This window comes from Copadichromis virginalis, linkage group LG3, assembly GCF_057382275.1.
Source record: "Copadichromis virginalis isolate Kocher_CV1m ecotype Utaka linkage group LG3, C_Virginalis_male_GT1.1, whole genome shotgun sequence".
Classification (NCBI taxonomy): domain Eukaryota; kingdom Metazoa; phylum Chordata; class Actinopteri; order Cichliformes; family Cichlidae; genus Copadichromis; species Copadichromis virginalis.
Genome location: NC_140620.1, coordinates 36,454,810 through 36,475,213, shown reverse-complemented (window position 1 = coordinate 36,475,213; position 20,404 = coordinate 36,454,810). Strand labels below are relative to the sequence as shown.

At 40.2% G+C, this 20,404-nt stretch overlaps 1 protein-coding gene and 1 long non-coding RNA gene across 2 annotated transcripts; one reads left to right on the top strand and one right to left on the bottom strand.

The window, feature by feature from the left end:
• Positions 1–4,098: 4,098 nt before the first annotated feature.
• LOC146714426 (GTPase IMAP family member 7-like) lies at positions 4,099–5,240 on the top strand (the record flags this gene model as incomplete). The annotated part of the gene is made up of 1 exon (XM_085439911.1): positions 4,099–5,240. A coding segment is annotated over one exon (1,101 nt), but the record flags the coding sequence as incomplete, so codon positions are not given.
• Positions 5,241–14,068: 8,828 nt separating this feature from the next.
• On the bottom strand, positions 14,069–15,064 carry LOC146714425 (uncharacterized). Its single transcript, XR_014918817.1, has 2 exons — positions 14,673–15,064; positions 14,069–14,544 (listed from the first exon to the last, which is right to left on the bottom strand). It is a non-coding gene; the product is annotated as an uncharacterized LOC146714425 (long non-coding RNA).
• Between the last annotated feature and the right edge of the window lie 5,340 nt (positions 15,065–20,404).

Genomic DNA, 20,404 nt, shown 5'->3' with positions numbered 1-20,404 from the left:
TTACTTACATTTCAATTAAATAATTCATCTGTTATTTTCTTTTAAAAAACAGAAATCAGCTTAAGTCAACTTTACTGTAACCTCAGTTTAATGCTTTTAAGTGTTGCTCACGTTGCCAGACTACTATCAAAGTTTCACATATTGAAAAATGCAACAACAAATGAGACTAAATAAATCAAAACAAAATGCAGACTGTGGTATTCTAGGAGTATCAATCAGAACTTTTAAAAAAAAATATATAGTTCACAAAACAAGAGAATCTATGCAGTCAGTAGCATTAAAGAAACGTGTGAAGGCCTATATAAAAATAATTCATAAATAGTGGTCCCTCGCTATATCGCAGTTCAGCTTGCGTCCTGATTGGCTGTAGACCATTGTCAATCAATCTCGTGCCGTGTCTCCTCTACAGTACACAATGTGTTGAGCTTCGATCACTAGCACTGTGACTCTAAAGTGCTGTATTGTATGTTTGTAAGTTTTCTCCCCAACAAACACAACAATGTCGACAAAACATCGCCACCTGCGGGTGGACTTCTTTTTCTACAAGGTTTGAACTTTGAGAGTGTTTAAACAAGAGAGAAAAATGTGAAAATGTCCATGCCTGTCTGAGAAAAGTGTATAAAGTGGGTAGTGAGGGGTTTTAAAGCCTTACAATATCTGTAATAATTATAAAACATAAATTTGGCTACTTTGCGGATTTCACTTATCACGGGTTATTTTTATAACGTAACTCCTGTGATATACGAGGGACCACTGTAAAAGAAATAAATTCCACTTTCCTGAAGAATAGAAATAAAAATATTAAAACATCCCTAAGGGCAATGAAATACAGCTTAACTTTTTCTTTCTTCTTGCATCATGATCTTTTTGTGTGATGTAGTTATTTATTATCTTTATCTCTGCATTGCAGCACTTTGGATTATTATATGTAAATGTACAGGGAGTGCAGAATTATTAGGCAAATGAGTATTTTGTCCACATCATCCTCTTCATGCATGTTGTCCTACTTCAAGCTGTATAGGCTCGAAAGCCTACTACCAATTAAGCATATTAGGTGATGTGCATCTCTGTAATGAGAAGGGGTGTGGTCTAATGACATCAACACCCTATATCAGGTGTGCATAATTATTAGGCAACTTCCTTTCCTTTGGCAAAATGGGTCAAAAGAAGGACTTGACAGGCTCAGAAAAGTCAAAAATAGTGAGATATCTTGCAGAGGGATGCAGCAGTCTCAAAATTGCAAAGCTCCTGAAGCGTGATCATCGAACAATCAAGCGTTTCATTCAAAATAGTCAACAGGGTCGCACGAAGCGTGTGGAAAAACCAAGGCGCAAAATAACTGCCCATGAACTGAGAAAAGTCAAGCATGCAGCTGCCAAGATGCCACTTGCCACCAGTTTGGCCATATTTCAGAGCTGCAACATCACTGGAGTGCCCAAAAGCACAAGGTGTGCAATACTCAGAGACATGGCCAAGGTAAGAAAGGCTGAAAGACGACCACCACTGAACAAGACACACAAGCTGAAACGTCAAGACTGGGCCAAGAAATATCTCAAGACTGGATTTTCTAAGGTTTTATGGACTGATGAAATGAGAGTGAGTCTTGATGGGCCAGATGGATGGCCCCGTGGCTGGATTGGTAAAGGGCAGAGAGCTCCAGTCCGACTCAGACGCCAGCAAGGTGGAGGTGGAGTACTGGTTTGGGCTGGTATCATCAAAGATGAGCTTGTGGGGCCTTTTCGGGTTGAGGATGGAGTCAAGCTCAACTCCCAGTCCTACTGCCAGTTTCTGGAAGACACCTTCTTCAAGCAGTGGTACAGGAAGAAGTCTGCATCCTTCAAGAAAAACATGATTTTCATGCAGGACAATGCTCCATCACACGCGTCCAAGTACTCCACAGCGTGGCTGGCAAGAAAGGGTATAAAAGAAGAAAAACTAATGACATGGCCTCCTTGTTCACCTGATCTGAACCCCATTGAGAATCTGTGGTCCATCATCAAATGTGAGATTTACAAGGAGGGAAAACAGTACACCTCTCTGAACAGTGTCTGGGAGGCTGTGGTTGCTGCTGCACGCAATGTTGATGGTGAACAGATCAAAACACTGACAGAATCCATGGATGGCAGGCTTTTGAGTGTCCTTGCAAAGAAAGGTGGCTATATTGGTCGCTGATTTGTTTTTGTTTTGTTTTTGAATGTCAGAAATGTATATTTGTGAATGTGGAGATGTTATATTGGTTTCACTGGTAAAAATAAATAATTGAAATGGGTATATATTTGTTTTTTGTTAAGTTGCCTAATAATTATGCACAGTAATAGTCACCTGCACACACAGATATCCCCCTAAAATAGCTAAAACTAAAAACAAACTACAAACTACTTCCAAAAACATTCAGCTTTGATATTAATGAGTGTTTTGGGTTCATTGAGAACATGGTTGTTGTTCAATAATAAAATTATTCCTCAAAAATACAACTTGCCTAATAATTCTGCACTCCCTGTACAGTGTGCGCAGTGTTTTGTTCGCTTCTTTTGGCTAAAACCCAGATAACAACTTAGACAGGTAGCAGAAGCGAAGCACAAGTCAAGTCACAGTACAAAAAACAAAAGCAAACGACTCACTGCAGAGACACATCATGAGCCAGATTGTATTTTTGACACACTTTCCTCAGCATGGAGGGGACAAGTAACTTTTAAATAGACATTACTCCAAAAATATGATTTTTTGTCATTCAAAATCCTAAGGTGTGACCTGTTTTTTTAAATCAGCTGAGTTCATTTCAAGAGCTATTTCCTTATAAAAAAAATCTTGGTTCTCTAAGCTTTAATAATCTCATAAAAGCAAGATTTTTGGTTATATAGGGTTGTTTGGTGACACATGGCTTGCAAAGTAGTACTGCATTAAGGTAGTTCATGATTTTCTTTTAATATCTCAAACATGTTTTAAATTTGGTTGTGTCACAAGAAATCCTTCATGTGTAGCTGTGGTTGGCTGAAAAGAAGTGGACCCAAATGCACAACTCAAATACAAAACATAAACTTAAGGCGGCAGCTTTATTGCTGGGGAAAACTGTCCAAATATAAGCTAACAAAAAACAAAGTATAATGGAAACTAAAAACAAAAACACTGAAAAATGACAGCTCAAACACCAGGAAACAAGAAATGAGGAGCTAACGCTTGACCACTTTAACACAGACTCACACACAAGAGGAGGTACAACGCAAGAAAGGGCAACGGAAAACACAGGGTTTAAATATACAAGTCAGTAATGAGGAAATGGGAAACAGGAGCTAAACACAGCTGGGATTCATTAGACATAACGAGACAAGAGAAGGAAAACTAGACAGACTGACACAGGGCATGGGACTGTCAAAGTAAAACGAGAAATAACACGAACATCAAACCAGGTACACATGACATTATACAAGGAACACAAGTGAGGCATTCAGACAAAACCTAAAGGCTGGGAAATCACAGCGGTCCTAAAGAATAAGTAAGGAACATGAAAACATGACAAAAGACAAAACTATGAAAACCCCACAAAATCCCAGAACACTGAATAAACAAAACTTAAACACGGAGTCACCCGACTCCAGACCATGACAGAAATAAGTATGTTTGTTCGGTATGTAATACATTACAAGTAAAAGGAATCTAGAAACAATTAGGATTTACAATAAATCTATTTTGTAAAAACATACAAAATAGATTTATTGCATGAAAATGTTCATGCAAAATTTTACTGAGACTGGGCCATCCTTTATATATAATATGTCCACTATGTCCAAGACACACATTCAGAAGTTGCAGTAACATCGGAGGGAGCTTCTTTATTTCAAACCAAAATTTAAAAATGGGAAAATTGTGGGAAAGCATTAAATTATTCACATGTATATATATATATACATATTACCCGCCCAGTTTAATAGTTTTTGATGATTAAGGACCGTTGAATGGGCTTAGCATGCGTTTTGTTTACTACTGATTTCTTGTGTAAATTAGACACGGTGGTCTGGCTTGTCGATACTTTGCTGTGATACTGGGTTGATAGATTTTTGATCTGAAATTTGAAAATTGATCCCAATTGATTCATTTTTTCTTCCAGTGACAAAGACAAGGAGGATTGTCCTGCTGGGAAAAACTGGAACTGGGAAAAGCAGTCTGGCTAATACCATATTTGGCGAGACCAGATTGAAGATTAATCATTTTAATGACTCAAACGCATGTTTGTCTCAGAGCGAGACCAAGACTGTTGATGGAAGAAGCCTAACTTTAATCGACACTCCTGGTTTCTTTGACCCAAGCAGGTCTGAGAAGTTGGAGCATGAGATGTTGAGCTGTATTACAGAGTGTGCTCCGGGTCCTCATGCTTTTCTCATTGTGCTCAAAGCAGAGAAATTCACAGAGCACGAAAAGGCTGTCATCGCACAATTATGTGAATATTTCTCTGAAGATGTTCTTAAATACGCTGCAGTGGTTTTTACTCATGGTGACCAGCTCCCTGAAGGAATGAAGATCAAGGATTTTGTTAATGAAAGTGAAGCTCTGAGTGATCTGGTGAGGAAGTGTGGGAGTCGGTGCCATGTCATTGACAATAAATACTGGAAGAACAACCAGGAAGATGAATATAGAAGCAACAAGTTCCAGGTGGCAGAGCTGCTCAATAGCATAGAAGATATAGTGACAGAAAACAATGGAGGATACTACACTAATGAAAAGCTCCAAACACTGGAGACAGAAATACAAAAAGAGGAAAATCGGGTTAGAAAGTCAGCAGAAAATCTGTCACAGGAAGAGATTAGAAAGCAGGCTAAAGTTAACATCATTAAGAGACACATGGAAAATGCACAAAAATCATGGCTTAAACCTTTTGTGGGTTTGGCTGTCATCACAGGATTACTTGCAACTGTCTCAGCTTTGTTGATCAAATCGAAGTTTGGTAAGGTATTAACAGAAGTGCCAGCTTATGTGGTAGAACAAATACCAGAGAAAACCCCAATTCCAGTTAATCCAGTCCCTGTCCCAGTTCCATCTGTTCCATCTATTCCCGTTCCGTCTCTTCCTGTGTCATCTGAATCATTCCCCATTCCAGTCCCAGTACCTTCTGAAGAGGACGTTGTGGGGGGTTTTGAGGCCATTTGGAATAGACTTCATGTTTTGTATGAGAGAATATTCAATCCCTGGAGTCCATTTGAATAAACACTGACGCACAGACAGAAAATAAAACAGCTTAGTCATTATATATTGTCCTTTAAAGATAAAAAATACTGCCATTAATCTGTGTGAAATGACAGTGTAAACCCTCACATCATTATGCTGCCTATATGTATTCATCATATTTAAAACTTGTGAAGCCACCACTAACATCCTATTAGTGAGTTGCAAATACATTTCATAGTAGTAAATGGGTTGCTACACAAAACATTTCTTACACTCAGAACACTTTATACAGCTTTCCTCATTCCCAAGCACTTTCTCCCAATGCAAATGCGCTTCTCTATCAACTTGGGGTCAGCGTTGTGTCCTACAATACTTTAGCATGCAGACTACAGCAGCAAGGCATTAAAACACCATCTTTCAGATTAGTAGATGATTAGCAGATCTACCTGAGCTACAGCCACCAATAACTAACTTGTAACTATTGTTATTTGACCACACCTGAGACTCAGCGCTGTGGCTGTTTCATTTTGTATTTGTACAGTTGCCAAATAGTTTGACCTTACCCAGAAACAAGTTACTCCACCCGAAATGTGGTATTAACATTCAACTGTCACCTCCCCACTGTGGCCTAGAGTGTCTTGTCATTTTGACTGTGTTATGTTTCATTTGGATTGCCTGGGGATAGAAGCTCCTCTCTCAGTTCTTGCCCGGATGATGCAGAATCTGCCTGATTGCAGAACTTGGAACAGTTTGTTGCCAGGATGGGATGGGTCCTTCACCCACATAGCAAGCAGGTTTGGCCCGGATCTGGTGTCAAGCCGGCACTGCTGGCTGACTTCTGGCATGATAAGATGCATGTCATCCAGATATGGGCCAGGCCCGGCATAGATGGCACTGTGTATGTGATGGCATGCCACATCTTGCTCGATTGTGGTTTGGTTTATGTGGCCCAGCCCCATATAAAGCAGACCTGGCCGGGAGCCGTAATCAAGCTGGCACTTCTGACTGACTGGTGTCATGGCAGGGTGTATGTCAACCAGATGTGGGCCAGGTCTGGCAATGATGGCACTGTTTATGTTCCTATTTTCCTGGTTTAGTTAGAAGACCCAAATGCCATGTTGCAATACTATACTGCTATGGTAGCCAATGTTTCAAATGCAGGTTTGACAGGTTTGTGAGTTTACACTTTATCCAAACCCTAGTGAGGGTTTATTCATGGCCCCATGTGTGGGCCACCTTTGGCAAACCAGATCTGGGCCACCAAAGGGCTGTCATTCTTTACAGTATGTGGGCCATGTGTTAGCACATTGTGTGGGCCAGATCGGGACCATACCAATTTTGCTATGTGCAGGGCTCTAGAGTGCGACCAATTTGGTCGCAAATGCGACCAAATTTTTCAGTGGTGCGATTAAAAAAAAAGATTTAGTTGCACCTGTGCGACCAACTGTTCGGGTAGCAAAAAAAAAAACAAAATCTGCAACCTTCCCTGTGGTCAACAACAGACACACATTTTGCCCCTATCGTGGACTAAACCAATCAGAGATAGTAAGGGGCGGGACCTCTCTGATTGGCCGTGGTCCAGTTGAAAGTGCAGGTGGAAGTGGGAGGTGAGTAGCTTGAATAAAGCGATATCAATTCATTAAATCCTGAATCGACTTTTAAATATAACTGTGTTTTGCCAGAAACGCCAGATTCTCAGATTAAAGCTCACAAAACCAGTTCAACAACAACCAAACAGCAAATGAGAGCAGGTACACGGATTCCACACAAAGACGTAAACACAGAACGGACCGACGCATCAGGATCAGCTTTGTCTTTCTCGGCTTTCTCACCCGACGGTCCGTAGCTGTCGGAGCTTAGCGAATCCAATGCGTCCGGTCCGCGCTGTGTTTACGTCTTTTTGCGCTGATTCTGAGCTGCAGGTTTTGTCTCTCTCCAACCAAAATTCACCGAGCTGAATTTTGCTGTTTTGCTTCCACAACTATTAAAATCACACTTCATGCACAGCTAGCTCTCTCTCTATCTCTCTGTGCTTCAAGAACAGTTTCCCGTCTCCAATCTCTGTTTTCTGTATTATTCATTCGCTTATTACCCACCAGTCTACCGTTGTTTACAGCGCTGTGGCTGCTGTCTTTTTCTTTTCTTTTCCTTTTTTTCACTTAAATGACCTCGGACAAGAAAGCCTATTTTTTCTGTTGTTCAATACTGAAGAAATTTAAACTTTATATGCAGAACATTGTAGAATATTTTTAAGGTTATTGAAGGATATAAAAAAACAACAACAGCAATAGAATAATATTAAACACAAAGTGAACCCGTCTTCCTTCATTAAATAGGTTCTTTTAGATGTTAAGGAGGAATTGACTTAACCAGGCTGGCGGAGAATGAAGACAACCGGACACCTGCAGCAGATGGGGAATCAGTGAACTTTTATTGAGACAGAGACAACCTCTCAACACAGCTCACATCAGGAGATTCCTAATATTTGCTGTAAGGATGGGTATATATTCTCTAAAACTTACAGGAGGGGGTTGTGAGGAAAGTGCTGCATTAGCAGAAAAACAACTCCATAAAAGGAAATCGGCCTTGGGTGTTCTAGCCTCTTCGCTTGCAGATATCTTCCACCTGCAGGATGAGGCGATCGCTTCTTATCGCTCTCAAGGCCAAAGTCGTGAGCACACATTTTATTACACAGTTGCACAGTAACTTTAAAGCTGAACAATATTTAAAGCTGAATAATGTTTGATCAGATTATATTTTCTTCAAATCCCCCTTTTGACCCATCTTAAATGGGTCAACACACAAAAATAAGTAACATTCAAAGGAACACAGAGACGTGTCGAAGCCTGGCTCGAAAAACTCCTCGGGTCTTATCATTTGTCTTTATCTGTCATTGCAGATGAGGAGAAAAGAGTCCAGGCACCACCCTGCCCAGGGGTCGGCTGCAAGCAGTCTCGGTTCCCGATGAAAGCAGTAACAGCTGTCCTGCACAAAAGGATACAACGAGTCAGTGCAACCAGGGTAGTGACACAAAATTAACATTTCCTGTAACTCAGCAACCAAAAAGCATAAGTAATGATAAAAATGTGGAGAGTACAGAGTATACTATAATAATGAGAGATATAAACGTGAAAATGTGAAATAATAAATCAACCGTAAAATAAACTCAGAACGGTAACTGCTAAGGACATTCAAAAGTGAATATGGTAAAACGTGAGGAAGGGGTGTGGAAAAAAACAATTTATATCCAGTGGTGGGAGTACACATTCGCTCAGGCTTAAGTCCGGAGACCCTGAGAACATCGCTTAACCCTCACAACCCGACCAGACACAGTTCAACCAGATATATCCTTCAAGAGGAAGTGGGTGAGGGAAACAATTAATAACAAGCCTAATACAAAACACCACAGAGAAACAACCATTCTAGAAGAATTTAAACAAGAGAAAGACGATAATGTTCGTCACCCTCACGATCAGGATTATGCCAATGGGAATGAGACCCAGGGCCAGGAAGCAAACAAAGACGCAACATCTTTGCCTGCCTGTCATTTCAGGGGGAAAGGGCCAAGACATGTTTACTTAGCTTGGATGTCTTCTAATAGAGGATGATGGGGCAGAGAAAGGTGGTCCAGTTCCCCCCACCTCGCCAAGGGCGTGTTCTAGGAGTTAAAGAGCAACAACCTGCAATCTGTACCAAAAAATCTTCATAGTCCCACCGGAAAATCATAAGAGTAATAAACGATTCAGCTCAACAGACAAGTATCATGTTCAGGTTTCTCCAATCATTAAATCACTATTATTGCCACAATTTGCTTTATTCACCCTTTGGGCAATGTTATTCCAAGAGAGAGAGAGAGAGAGAGAGAGAGAGAGAGAGAGAGAGAGAGAGAGAGAGAGAGAGAGAGAGAGCGAGAGAGAGAGAGAGAGAGCCCCTAATGGCCAGTTAGTGGGCTCTAGGTCAAACTGTCCCCAAATTTGTTATTTGTTATTATTACTTGTTTTCATGTCACTTGTCTGTTTTCTACTGCACCCCTCTCACCAAAGCAAAGCAAACATTAGCAGCACATTGACCGTAGTCAGGCATCCTCATTCCATAGGTGCTATAAAACATTTCCTGTAAAAGAATCACAGTTTTCAAGACAGGGTGTGTCTCCCCCAACACTCTCACCAGAATACAGTGTAATAGCATCCCCAACTCCTAACCCATAAACACCGTTTCTTCACACATCCGCCCAGAAATCCTGTAATAGAAAAACATTAAAACTGTAACCCTGTAGGGAAGAAAATGTAAATGGTAACGCTGCGCAGTTACCTCTGTAAGCAACACAAGACACAAAAATGGCATTTACAGGTTCACTCATCCTCGAATATTTTGTCATCCTTCTACTCCTGTAAAAGAAACCCACATAAATTCATCCACCCTTTTATCCTATCTAGGTGGAGGTGGTTAACCTTGAGTCATGGTCAAGTCTTGTCATCTTTTACCAGTCAGTCCGTTTGTTTTTATTCCCAGTCTTTCATCCATTCATCCGTTCTTTGCTGACAGTGAAACCTGTCGTCGCATCTAGTTTCCACACTCAGCAAAATGACGTCATCTCAAAAAGAAACAAGAACTTGAGTTTGGATTACCTCGCTGAATCCTTTTTTAAACAGGGACTCTCGTTTCTAATTGTCCCCACAAGTGTTTCCTCCAGAACCCATTTCAATGCGGAGAAACTCACTTACAACAATTTTCTCGCCGACGTGTAATGCTTGTAATTTCCGATGTGCAGATCTGCTTAAAGAAAAGATTCACAAACAAAAATCAGTAAATATAAAACAAAATAAAATGAAAAATAACAAAAACAAAATGCAGACGCCCGGGTCTTAGGACTTGTCACTGAATATTCTTCCCATCAATAAAAATACCAACCTAAACCTACACAGAGTCAAATCAACACCACCTCAACCTTTTCATATTCATAAACCTATATGTTTTGCGTTCGTGAAACAAAATTGAACCATTAAGTAAGTTGAGCTCTTGAAATGTTTTAATTCTCTTAATTCTGCCAGTTTATTTCAACACTTATTCAATGACTTTTATTCAACTGCTACTTGGTCACTCGACTTTTACCTGTTCAAATTGCCTAGGGTTCAACAAAGTCTAGATCCCCGTTATCATGAAACTTGAACGGTGTACGATGATTTACTTACAGTAATTTAGAATCATCACTCAACCTAGCTCTACTACTGGCACTGCGCGACTTTTCTCACACTGGAAACCAGAATTTAGTACAGAACTTTAATGCCTCAGGCAATCGCGTTCAAGGGCTGCCCCCCCTTCTCTTCTTCTTTGTCCGTGTGTTCCTCCTTTATTAAATCTCCATCACAATGACGTGGCGCTCTGAAATAAAACTCACACTGTTAATTCCTCGTTTTCACTCTGCACCACTGCTCAGAGTGTTTTCTTTTCTTTTTAGTGTAGAGTAAACAATTAAGTCGAGGCCTTAAGCCCCAGATATCTCGCACGGGCATCATTTTCATAACCAAACCGCTCCGGACTCTGCTCCCCAGACCACACAAATGCCCTCTGGGCTTATTATTATAGCAAATTCTGTATTTGACTTTGTTGTGTGCAGCATTGAGCCTTTGTCAGTAAAGCATTCTTCATTGCAGCAGCTGGAGCATTGTGTGTCACTTCTTAGTAAATTAAATCAACATTTTGATTTTAGTGCATGGGTATGTATCAGTTTTTACTCCCTCAACAAGTGCATAAGTGTTCATGTGTGTGTTTCCCTTCATTCTAAGTAGGCGCATGCAGAAGTGTGTGTTCGTGTGTTGGTATATGTTTGTGTTCATCACCTTCCTGTTCTGTAGTTTAGGTAAACCAGCGGCCTGACGCATGGCCTAGGGTCCTCCCCTCCTCTTTGGGTCTGTTTTCATCCGTTGTTGCAGCTGCCTGCATCTTCTCCTTGTACCTTGACCCTTTTGCTTACTTTGCTCCACGGCCTTCTGCAGCTCTGCTGTTCGGCTCTTCTCAGAGGTCAGCATCCTTCTGCTCACCGTCCCTTTTCCTCCGGGCTTAATGCGCGTCTCGTCACAGCTCTGTCAGCTGACGCAGCCTGGGAATTTCCCCCGTGTAGTGAAACGGGCTTTAGGTTTAGTGCTCTCCGTCTCTGCTGCATGAGATCACTCTTTTGCAGCACTGTTGACATCCTCAAGTTGTTGTTGTGAGTCCAGCTGCTGTGGCCTTCAGGGGTCAAAGGGTCAAAGATGGTCGCGGAGAGGGCAACGATGGTAGAGGGGAGGGTAGGAGTCCAGGTCAGCTTCGGCTCTCAGAAAAAACAAAAACAAAACAAAACAGGCGAACAGGAAACTGATGTTGTGTTGGCTGTGCTGTGTTGGCTGTGTTATCCCGAGAGGGGAGAAACAACGAGATCTCGTCTCCCCCCTTTTTTGTTTTTGTTTTTTTTTTTTTTTCCATATAATCAACTCATAACCCCTCAAGTTGACAGGACAACACAGGTACGTGTTAAAATTCTTAAGATCCTGTTTAGAAACCTAAAAAGGAATTTCCTATCATTCAGTAGTCATTTGTCTTAAACAATCAACAAAAACATGTCCCAAGTCGACCCTTTTAACCACTAAATTTGTCGTGTCCTCACTTAATCCTCAGACCAGTGTCTTTGTCTTTTGACGTTACGTTGTTGTCCTGCAACCCAAAGCGTTTAATTGTCAGTAATGTATAAACTATATCATTTAAAAACAGGTGTATGTTAAGTGTCGCTACTTTAACCTTGCATGTACGTGCACATGTATGTAAGCTGTTTCTTCATTGCATGTATGGGTGCGTCTGTATATGGGTTACTTTAACTTTTTCTCAAACGAGGCATTTCTCTAACACGCACATGTGTCTGTTCCTCACCCTTCTCATATCTTTCTCTGGTTGTGTGTGGTTTTATTTGTTTCAGTGATTTACCAGGAACATCTTTTCCTTTTCTCCATGTCTTCCGCCAGAGGTTAACACTGGTGAGATTCAGGGACACAGCACCCAGAGCAGTTCAGCGAGAAAAACCCGCCTCAAACTACATTCTCTCTTTTTTGTTTTACCGGGAGGGGTGAGGACAACTCTGGTGTCCAGCCGTGAATTTTAGCCAAAGCTTGGCCTGTCTTCTGCTGCCGTACTCAGGCTTCCAGGTTAAGAAAAAACACCTGTATGAAGACACTAAACATACATTTAGTATTTGTATAAACATAACTGCCTAAATCATTGAACTCTTGAGGAGGGTGTATTTCAGAATCAGAATCAAAATCAAAAACTTTATTGTCATTGTCATGAGACCGACGACATTAAGAATGGTCCCCGATCATTGCATCATCCCTAGTAATATCAAATATAAAAAAAAACAATAAAATTCAATCAATAAAATAGATAGAATACTTAAAATACTAAGTATTCCCACCGTCATGCTTCAGACCGTGCATAGATTAACACAAGAGTGGCATGGTGGACATTTTTGTAGTATTCAGATGTGTTATTGCAGTTGGATAACAGCTGTGTTTGAGTCTATTAGTCCTTGCTCTGATTGCCCTGTACCGTCTGCCTTAGGGCAACAGTTCGAACAGGGAGTGGCCAGGATGTGAGGTGTCTTTTATGATGTTTTGGGCCTTTTTAAAACAGTGGGCGTTGTTTGACTCTTTACTAACTTTAAAACCCCACCATAACAATTTCTCACTGACAAACTTCTATGCATCCATTTAAACATGCGAAGCCAGCACAAAATCACACACATACCCCTACAGCAAAGCTTTAACATAACCACAATGCAACTCCTCCCTTAAACGGGAGAAATCACCCTGAATCAACCAACTCTATATAAAACGTCAAACAAAGATAAACCACAAACATTTCTACACTTCTGTGTCTTCCACGCAGCACAATAGGCAGAAAAACACCGATTACTCACCGTCTACAACCAAAGAAAAACCTGCTCTTTTCACAACTCTCACAGCTAAAGTCAAAACTCTTACCCAGTGCCTCTGAAATAATAAAAAATCACCAAATATTCGATTACTCTTTTCACTCGCTCCCTCTCACTCCCTTCTTCCTCATACAGCATACACGCTCGCTCCCGCGGACCCGCTCGGCCCCGCGGGCTCACTCGGCCCCCACCTTTTTCCTCTCACAGAGACAGAGAGAGAGACCCTTTTCCTTTTTTTTATTTCTCCAGCACACATACACACACAGAATCCCAACTGAGAGAAATAGGGAGACAAGAGAAAAGAGTTGTAGAGAGGAAGTTTTTTAGCAGGAGTTTCAGATCTAACAGATTTATACAACTTATTTACACACACCGGTAATTTATGTTCTATTTATTGATTTTAAAGGAGAATTTGGGCCAGCTGGGTTTCTGCCTCTGTTAGGCACTAACAGCTGGGGCGCTGCTTTAAAGGTGAGTCAGCACTGAAATATCCCTTCAGGTGTTACCAGGCTTCTACCAAACCGGAGTCTGGCGGGTAACCTTGCCTAGAGCTTCCTGATAGGGGTGCTAGTTGGTTGTCACCTTGTTCACACGTCTCATTCACACTTCATACATTACCTGCAGTCACTCATTACCCTCCTTATGTATGTAATAAATGTGTAAAAAAAAAAAATTCTATGTGTGGTGTATTATTTTAACCAAAAGAGGAACCTAGTTCCTTTAATTGTGTAATCTGTGAACAACGGAGAACCAAACTGTCCTGCCCAGTGTTCCACAGCAAGCATTCAGCGTGTATTTATGTGTGTCCAATATCAAACAGAACATCAAAACATTTAAAACACTGAAATCATCGGGGTTTTAAGAAGAGATCCGTTTTCTCCTATTGATCAAAGGGACCCCTCCTTTGGACTCCAACCAGTACTTCTCCTTTTTAAGTTTTAGAGGATCTTTTCTAATAAAGTCCTCTGGGCCTTCCTAACCCTTCTGTAGTTTAGAGAATATTACTAAAAAATATTCTCAAGGCCTTTAACCTTTTAATTTGTTTAGAAAGGCGTTACTAATAAACCCTTTCAAGGTCCCAGACCTGCACTGAGGTATTTATCCGACACCGGAGAGCAACCCGTCGGCTGCAACCGTGGTCAGACCTCAGTTCACTCTTATCTTTATTCACTTATTCACTTATTTCTTATTCACTTATCTCTTATTCACTTGTCTGATTCTCAACAAGCCTTAAGTAAGCCAGACAATTTTGGTTATGAATTACTAGGAGTTTGGACACTAAGTATTTTTATAATGTTCAATATAGCAGAAATAAAAGGTCTGCTTACCTTGTTTTTGTGTGCACACAGCTTTTGTCCAAACTCCGTTCACTCAGACCACTGCCGATGTCCTCCCACCCGTTCCAGTTTGGCCTGGAGCGGATCCTGTTCGTGACGCCAATTGAAGGATATAAAAAAACAACAACAGCAATAGAATAATATTAAACACAAAGTGAACCCGTCTTCCTTCATTAAATAGGTTCTTTTAGATGTTAAGGAGGAATTGACTTAACCAGGCTGGCGGAGAATGAAGACAACCGGACACCTGCAGCAGATGGGGAATCAGTGAACTTTTATTGAGACAGAGACAACCTCTCAACACAGCTCACATCAGGAGATTCCTAATATTTGCTGTAAGGATGGGTATATATTCTCTAAAACTTACAGGAGGGGGTTGTGAGGAAAGTGCTGCATTAGCAGAAAAACAACTCCATAAAAGGAAATCGGCCTTGGGTGTTCTAGCCTCTTCGCTTGCAGATATCTTCCACCTGCAGGATGAGGCGATCGCTTCTTATCGCTCTCAAGGCCAAAGTCGTGAGCACACATTTTATTACACAGTTGCACAGTAACTTTAAAGCTGAACAATATTTAAAGCTGAATAATGTTTGATCAGATTATATTTTCTTCATTATCTGCTATAAAAAGCCAGACCAGGAAAATCTCCTTCATGTTTTTCTGTGTTTTATTCTCAGTTACTTTCACACAAAGGCATCTGCTGTGATTGTTAGATATTTTAGTATTATGGGAGCAAATACTGGGTACTTTTTGATGATATTAGACAAGAATCAACAAGGCTCTTTATGTTAACCGTTATTTTCTCTTGCCTTGTCAACTCAAGATTTATGGTGTGAAAGTAGATGCTAAGGTTGGAAGGAAAACACCAACAAATCACTCTTTTTACTTATCACTCCCTTGCAGAGGATGTGTACGTAAAGACCATCTGGTTTGTGTCAGAACTCAGGATGTAGGAGACCTCTGTATAAGATTCATAGGCCTTGAGAGTGCATCTGTAGAACAAAGGATTCCAACTGTCGAAGGACACCACCCCACCCAGTGGGCAGGGTCTGAAACTGAAACTTGTTGTCTGCCTATAAAAAACTGCTGCACAAAAGAATAAACTTTGAGTTAGTTTGGGATGACAATCTAGAACAGTCTCCGCGTCTTTTTGTTCTTCCAAACTGCTCCCGGTACTCCGGCCGGTGCCGTAATTAACCGTTGATCATACTTGAGAATATTTTAATTGTTATAGGTTAAAGGATGAACTCTGATGATGAAAGCCCACGCTTCAGAGAAACCCGGAATGGAGTTTCTTACAGTGATGTTCACAATTCTGATGAAGTCAGTACTGATAAATGATCAGAATTATAATATTTCTGACTGTCTGAGGCTAAGTTGAATCGAATCGGGACTTTGAAAACCGGAATTGAATGGATTATAGAAATCAGTGATGATACCCAGCCCTAGTGAGCAGCCTAGGCATGACAGAAGTGGATGTAGCTGTAATAGGAAAAGAACTATTGCTAACTTTTCTGTTAAGTTAAGGCCTGATCCTTCTGAAATTCATAGCCAGTGCTCTGACACGGTGTCATCAATCTTTGAATGCTGAAAAAGCACAGTGTATCCAGAAAAACACATCATATTATATAAATTATTATAAAATTTGTGTGCGCCTAACTTTTGTGCCGGTACGCCTAACTTTTTAAAGTTAGGCATACTGGTACGCCCATGGCAAAAAGTTAGTCTATAGCCCTGTATGTGGGAAAGACCCATGCATCTCTGGGCATGCAGCCTCTCTTTCTCTCTTGATATCTTGATGGTAACACACATTATAACTGTATCTGTACTTCTGTGCTCAGGTGCTCTCCTCCTTTCTACACTTTTATTTTAAGTGTAATTACCTTCTTCATTAGGTAGAATTAATCTGCAAAATCAACCATCGGGTGTTTTAGAGTGGCCAGTCTGGCAAAGATGTGATAAAAAATTACCAAACCATCAAATTCAAGTCAGCTTAATGAACTCAGACATGAACTGGAACCTCTGGATCTTAAAGTACTCAAACAATAGCAGAAGCAACAAAACTTAATGCATCTCTTTAGTTTTTGGTGTTGGTGTCATTTCAACATAATGTGGCTTCTGTAGCAGCAATTTCACGTCCTGTGCAGTGAAGTTCAAAGCTAATATGTCTAAAGAACGGAGAAAATAGAGGGTGACTTTGACTTTGAAAGGCTCTCTTGTAGTGACCTTGGTTTTGAATATGAAAATGAATGTAACTATTGATCAAAGTCAGAAAAGGAAGCACTGAAAACAGGAACATGCTTTACATAACATAATGCAAAACAAGCTAAAAAAGAGAACGAGAGGGAAAAAAGAAAAGGATTCATTCATCCAGTTTCTTCCGCTTATACAAATCAGGGGTGAGGCTGGAGCCTATCCCAGCTGTCATAGGGCAACAGACTATGTGATCTGTAGTGAGCATAGGGAGCAGGTGAAAGGAAACCTATGTAATGGAGAGAAGAGATGTATATAGTAGAATCAAAAAATAGCTGTGTGAATGATAGGGAGACAGATATAATGGTAAAGTTTTCAAGGACTAACGCTGGTGATAGACTTAAAGATGATAAGATTTATATTAGCAGTGACCAAGATGGAGACATAGTTAGAGAGGCATGTGCAGAGGAAGGATCACATCATCACATACAAGGTCTTGAACAATAGGGCCCCATCTCATCTTAAAGACCACACAGTACTGTATTAGCAGTACCATTAGAGCACTTTGCTCTCACACTGCAGCCTTACTTGTTGTTCCTAGAGTATTTAAAAGTGAAATGGGAGGCAGAGCCTTTAGTTTTCAGGCCCCTCTTCTGTGGAACCAGCTTCCACTTTGGAATCAGGAGACAGGAACCCTCTCTACTTTTAAGACTAGGCTTAAAAATTTCCTTTTTGCTAAAGCATATAGTTAGAGCTGGATAATGTGAGCCTGAATCCTCCCTTAGTTATGCTTTAATAGGTCTAGGCTGCTGGGGGCTTCCCATAATGCACTGTTTCTTGTTCACTTACCCTTTTCACTCACTCTGTGTTTATACAACTCTCTGCATTTAATCCTGAGTTAGTATTAATCTCTGTCTCTCTTCCACAATGTGTCCTTGTCCCATCTTCATTCCCTCATCCTCCCCAACTGGAAGGACAAGTCACACCATAGTGATCAAACAACTTTAGGTCATGAAGCAGTCTTTTAAAATTGTAGCCTGAGGCCAGGATGAAAGCATGTCTCAGGATCAGTGGTTATCTTGGCTATTTGTTGCTTCACTTCTTCTTCAGCTTGTGCTTGTTATTGTTATGCATGAGACAGCATGACCGTCTCACTAATTTCCCTCAAATGTAGCTTCTAGTTCATATTTAGCCCGCAGATCGAGATTGATTGTGACACTTGGAGTGGGTGTAAAAATAAAGCTTAAATGTGTTTTGAGCCATGAAAATTTTATATTTTTTCAGAAAAAATTAATAGTGCTACATTTATTTTAAAAAAGCAGCTGATTTCAAAGACATTGGATTCCATGCATTGATTGATTGTTTAATCTGCAGTTATGCATTAATGAAGCATTACATGTGCATGTGCCACTGTCAAGAGGGAATAAATGCATCAGTTTCTCCCATTTTTCAAACTTAACTTAATTAAAAAATACCTACCTTGTTTAAAACTTCTTTAACTAGGATGAGAAACAGAAACATTTTACCAGTCCCTTATTCAAACTCTGAATTGTCCTGTTTTTAAAGCACTGAGGGGATTTACTGAGCTGTTCAACACTATGTCAGAATCAGAATACTTTAATAATCCCTAAAGAAAGTATGTCTCAGTTCATTGTGCAGTCACAGTTATCAAAGTATCTGCTTCAAACAATTTTTTCATAAATATCTTTTATTTATAAATTGTTTTTATATTACATGTGGCTTTTGATTTTCAGCCCTGTTACTACTTATAAAATAAACAAAAAAATTGACACAGGTTAATGTGATGACCAGCTCTGATACATAAAATGTGAACAGTGCTGTGGGTTTGAATCGATTTGCAATCCCACAGCAAAAAAATATTCATGAGCATGAGCTGTTGCTCATTGTTTTGTGTAGTTAAGGTGTCAGTTAACAAGTCCAATTGGTGACAAACGAAAGCACAGCCAAAGTGCAGCAAGAGAGCAGGTGGAAAACACGCAGCAAGGACATTGTGAGTTCCCGGTGACAAGTGTGATTTCTTTTTGAGAACATGGACGGTCAGTCAAGCTTACTTCATATCAAATACAATTAAAGGGTACAAATATGCATTTAAAGGAAATGTTTTATTAGCTTCTGATTAATTGAAAAACCTGAATGAATCAATTCATTGTTACAAAAATCCCTTGAGAGGGGCAGACTTGGTATTGGGGACACCTGGATGTTTTCAGTAGTCTGAGGGTCTTTTTGTCTGCTGTGAGCAGTCAGTGTGATGTGATGTAGAAACCACATATGTGTACTCTCTCTTTCTCTGTTGAATCTCCATGATGCACAAGAGTGCATGACAAAGACTCATGTAACTCAATGCATGCAGCCTCTCTCAACAATCTGGTGTTTTGGAATGGGCAGTCTGACAAAGATGTGATAAGAAATTACCAAAGCTTCAAATTCCATATCTTTAGTATTTTGTGTTGGGGTCTTTTCAGCATAGTGTGGCTTCTGTAACAGCAATTTCAGTGCCTGTGCAGAGGAGTTCAAAGCTAATTTGCTCGAAAAACGAACAGAACAGAGGGTGACTTTGACTTTGGACATTGGAGTTGTGATCCTTTATGGTGATGAAGAAAAATACTGAGCTGGCATGTAAAAGGGCATTTATTCTTCCAGGACCTGAAACTGCGTAAAGCACCCCTCCGACAGCCAAACCCATCTGTTCTCTGATTGGATTGTTAAATGTGTGATTAACGTGACATTGACCAATCAGCTGAAAGGAAGAAAAATCGGATCAAAATTTGTATTTGTAAGTCCCATAGCCAGGGAAGCTGAGCGCAGAGTTTTACGCGTAGTTCTTTGCTTTGTATCTGTAAGCAGACCTTAACCAAAAAATTTATAACTCCTGTAAATATTTTTACAAACACAAATCTCTTTTACACACACACAAATTCTCATCTGTAGATGCACAAACATAACATTTTTACATATTTTGGTTTACACGGTTACAAAACTCGGTTCACAAATAAGCATTTGATTTACAAATACAAATGTCCTCATATGTGGATCTCAGTTTTCGCAGAAAAAAAAATCAGGTAAAAAAAATCTAGTAATTCTTTGTTTTTACATTCATCAGGTCCCAATCAGCCCAAATATCAAAGAGAAATTAAAAATGCATGCCATGAAGGAGTTTGGGGATTAAATTCTAAACAATAAAACTCTCCTAGTCACTTTAAAGTCACCCACAACCTTGTTCTGCATTACAACTCTGAACTTCTGCATAACACACCCAATTGCACCCTCAGGCAGGGGCGTAATTTCCAGGGAGGTTAGGGGGGTTATGACCCCCCCCCCCCCCCCCCCCCCCCAATAATCAGACCCAACCAATAAAATTATGAATTATCTTACATAAATAGGCTGTTGATGTTCTTTACTCATTTCTGTTATTACCCGCAAAATTAATTTAATCTGGGTAAATAAATCCCCTAATGTTCAGCACAAAGTTACGCCGATGCCCTCAGATCTTCTTCTTCTGTCCACTTCACTACTCGTGCTTCAGTATGTTTTACAGTTGCAGTTGCCCCCACGTCTGGAACTTTCTTCTAACAGTAATCTTCAATATTGATCTTGGTCTCTAACTTCAAATCCCATCTTAAAACACGTCTCTTTAAACTATCAACTCTCATTGATAATTTCAAAAAACGTTTCTTGTTTTGAAAGGTACCTAAAATAAAATGTAGTATTTTTGGTATTGTTATTATTATTGTGGCAG